This window comes from Physeter macrocephalus, chromosome 18 (assembly GCF_002837175.3).
Source record: "Physeter macrocephalus isolate SW-GA chromosome 18, ASM283717v5, whole genome shotgun sequence".
Taxonomy (NCBI): domain Eukaryota; kingdom Metazoa; phylum Chordata; class Mammalia; order Artiodactyla; family Physeteridae; genus Physeter; species Physeter macrocephalus.
The window spans coordinates 85,880,096-85,883,286 of NC_041231.1; the positions used below are offsets into that span (position 1 = coordinate 85,880,096).

At 58.8% G+C, this 3,191-nt stretch overlaps 1 protein-coding gene across 1 annotated transcript; it reads right to left on the reverse strand.

Annotated features, from left to right (window-relative positions):
• Positions 1–6: 6 nt before the first annotated feature.
• LOC112064292 (BOLA class I histocompatibility antigen, alpha chain BL3-7-like) lies at positions 7–2,964 on the reverse strand. The gene is made up of 7 exons (XM_024121682.2): positions 2,693–2,964; positions 2,216–2,491; positions 1,320–1,595; positions 1,091–1,201; positions 626–658; positions 438–485; positions 7–275 (listed from the first exon to the last, which is right to left on the reverse strand). The coding sequence occupies exons 1-7, from the start codon at positions 2,829–2,831 to the stop codon at positions 271–273; spliced, it is 888 nt and encodes a 295-aa protein (XP_023977450.1). The 5' UTR covers positions 2,832–2,964; the 3' UTR covers positions 7–270.
• Positions 2,965–3,191: the final 227 nt, after the last annotated feature.

Consider the following 3,191-nt stretch of genomic DNA (forward strand, 5'->3'; position numbering starts at 1 on the left):
GACATTATTACTCAGTGCAACACGAAGTTAAGACAAGGATGGAGGTGGCCTAGCCCTGCCTCTGCTGGAACAAGCAAGTGGATCAGGGAAGAGAACATAGGTCAGGGTGGGGAGGGGTCGTGGTGGGCAGGGGTGGGCCAGTCTCCCCACCTCCTCACATTATGCTACGAGGAACAGACACATTCAGATGCAGCTGCAGAAAGAAGAGTCAAGGGATCCGAAGCCACAAAGTGGGACCGTGCATCACTCAGTCCCCACGAGGCTGCTGTCTCACACTGTGAAAGAAAATAATCATGAACAAATTCAGGTCAGTCATGTAAGTGTTGACCTTCCCAACAGCCCCCACATGCTCAAATGTCCCACTCAAAGATCCCCACCACCCGGGGCATCCCCTCGGCCCCAACACCTCTCCCAATCTAGGCCCTCCAGGGTCTCACCTTTAGGATCCGTGAGAGACACATAAGAGCCCTGGGCACTGTCACTGCCTGGGGGAGAACAAAACCAGGATGTGGTCAGAACCCACAGGAGAGAAACGAGAGAAGGACCTTTAGGAGGGTGAGCCCCCCATGGCCTCCTGTCTGCACCCTCACAAGGGTCTCAGGAATCACACCCCCTCCACACTTACTTGCAGCCTGAGCGTAGCTCCCTCCTTTTTTACCTGTAAGAAGAAAACATCACGTGAGAGGCCAGGGAGAAGACTAAGTTGTGAGATCCTAGAGGAACCCCCTAGTCCTGCACCATAGAGAACTTTCCAGAACTGTTGACCAAAACCCATGATAGGATCAGGAACACGAAGAAAGGAGATGAGGGGGACTGAATCAACTTCTGCCCTCCTGGGGGTCTGTCCTCAGCAGGGACCTTCCCTCTGTGACCTTCAAGTGCTGGTAATCTGGTCCCCAACTGGAATTATGAAGGTGAAAAAAATCTTTCATTTCCACATGTGCTTTACGAAAGGATAAGTGCCAGTCTCCAGACGGGCAAGCAATATTTCTGACTGGTACTGCCCAATAAAAACGCAGGCAAGCTTCTACCTGGGCTTGAAACTCCCCAGTGAGACAAGAAAACTGAGATCCCTCCCTCCCGTCCCTACCTGAGTGCTTCTTCCTCCAGATCACAGCTCCAGCCACCACGGCTCCAGTGACCACCAAGAGAGCCAGGCCAACAATGAGGCCCATGATGGGGACGGTGGGCTGAGGAGGTTCTGTGGAGGAAAGGGAAGGGGCCCTGACCTCAGGCTTGAATCCCGACCTTGCTGAACGTGTCCAGAAGGGCTCCTGCTTTATCTGAGAGGAAGCTCCACCCTCCATGTCCCTCCTTACCCCATCTCAGGGTGAGGGGCTCCTGAAGCCCCTCGTGCTGCACACGGCACATGTATCTCTGCTCCTCTCCAGAAGGCACCACCAGGGCCGCCCACTTCTGGAAGGTTCTGTCCCCTGAAGGCCTGGTCTCCACAAGCTCCATGTCCTGGGTCTGATCCTCTCCATCACGCTGCCAGGTCAGTGAGATCTCCTCAGGGTAGAAGCCCAGGGCCCAGCACCTCAGGGTGACCTCACGGTCAGAGATGGGGTGATGGGTCACGTGTGTCTTTGGAGGGTCTGAGGAGGAAGAATTAGAAAATTCACACTTAGTGTTACCTTCATGGGCCACTGAAGCAGCATCATGTGACCATCCTGGGAATGGACAGCACAACAGGTTTGAAAAGAAACAGCAAAAACACCAGACACCAGCCTGGACTCCGGGGTCTGGGAAAATCTCCCAGTCCTTGGAAAGTTCTAGAATAAGGATGAAAGCCAAGGTAGGAGGCTCCATGTAAAGGGGAGAATACAGAGCAATGGTCCTGACTTTGGTGGAGGCTGAATGACTCAGAAAAGCTGGAGTCAGGCCTCCTAAGATGTCCTCAGGCTGAGAACAGGCCTTGAGAGAGAGAGTCATGGTTCACAAGATGGGGGTCAGGGTCAAAGGGCGCCACTGGTCAGTTATTTCAGGGATGGTTTCCTGTTTCTTCCCCAAAGAGACTGGATTCCTTAACCGCCTTTCAAAGAAGTGAGGCCACCGGCGAGTCACTGTCTTCTACAGAAGATGAAAACCTGGACGGATTCCTCCCTCTCCTGACAAGAAGTTGGGGCGGTGTTCCCACAGGGACCCCATTTCCTGCCCTTGTGGGAAGCCAGCTCCAACCCGAAGGGAGACCAGGGAGGCCCGCGGCCCCTGGTACCTGCGCGCTGCAGCGTGTCCTTGCCGGTCTCCAGGTATCTGAGGAGCCCCTCCACGCAGGTGTCCTCCAGGTAGTTCCTGAATTGCTCTGCCGCACCCGCCGCCTCCCACTTGCGCTTGGTGATCTGAGCCGCCGCGTCGGCCGCGGTCCAGGAGCTAAGGCCCTCGTTCAGCGCCATGTAATCGGCGCCGTCGTAGGCGAGCTCTTGGTACCCGCGGAGGAGGCGACCGTCCGGCCCCACGTCGCAGCCGTACATCGTCTGGATGGTGTGAGACCCTGACCCCGCCCCGACCAGCCGCAGCGATTAAACCCAAACTGAAAATGAAACCGGGTAAAGTCCCGCTGTTTCCTCCCGAGTCGGGGGACCGGGCGGGTCCCGCAATGTTGGGGTGACCCTCGGAGCCGGAGACTCGGGGCGACGCCGGCCCGTCCCTGGGGGTGGGGGTCGTGACCCGGACCCGGGCCCGCGTCGCTCACCGGCCTCGCTCTGGTTGTAGTAGCCGCGCAGGGTGTTCAGGTCCACTCGGAAAACCTGTGCGGCGTTCTTAAACTTCCGCGTCTCCCGATCCCAGTACTCCGGCCCCTCCTGCTCCACCCACGGCGCCCGCGCCTCCATCCTCCAATTCGGGGCGTCGCTGTCGAACCGCACGAACTGCGTGTCGTCCACGTAGCCGACGGCGATGAAGCGGGGCTCCCCTTGGCCAGGCTGGGACACCCCGGTGTAGAAATACCTCAGGGAGTGGGAGCCTGGGGGCGGGGAGGGGTGAGACCCGGTCCGACCCTCCTCCCGGCGCGGGTCCCCGGGTCCGAGGTGACGGGGGCGGGAGGGGGAAGGGGGCGAGGGGCTCGGGAGACGGAAAAGGTGTGGAGGTCGGAGAATGGCCGGCACCTCGTGGGGAGAGAAGAGGGGGCGGGAAACAAGGGAGGGACAGGCTGGGACCGGGGTGAGGGGGCGGGTCTGGGCCAGGGGCGGGGG

What these genes read in the sequence shown, in the direction of transcription:
- LOC112064292 (XM_024121682.2), bottom strand. Translation starts at nt 2,831, where the DNA reads ATGGAGGCGCGGGCGCCGTGGGTGGAGCAGGAGGGGCCGGAGTACTGG. An exon ending in CTACAACCAGAGCGAGGCCG is followed by an intron (nt 2,492 to 2,692) that starts GTGAGCGACGCG and finishes GGGCGGGGTCAG; the next exon opens with GGTCTCACACCATCCAGACG. An exon ending in CTGGAGGAAGAAGCACTCAG is followed by an intron (nt 659 to 1,090) that starts GTAGGGACGGGA and finishes TTCTTCTTACAG; the next exon opens with GTAAAAAAGGAGGGAGCTAC.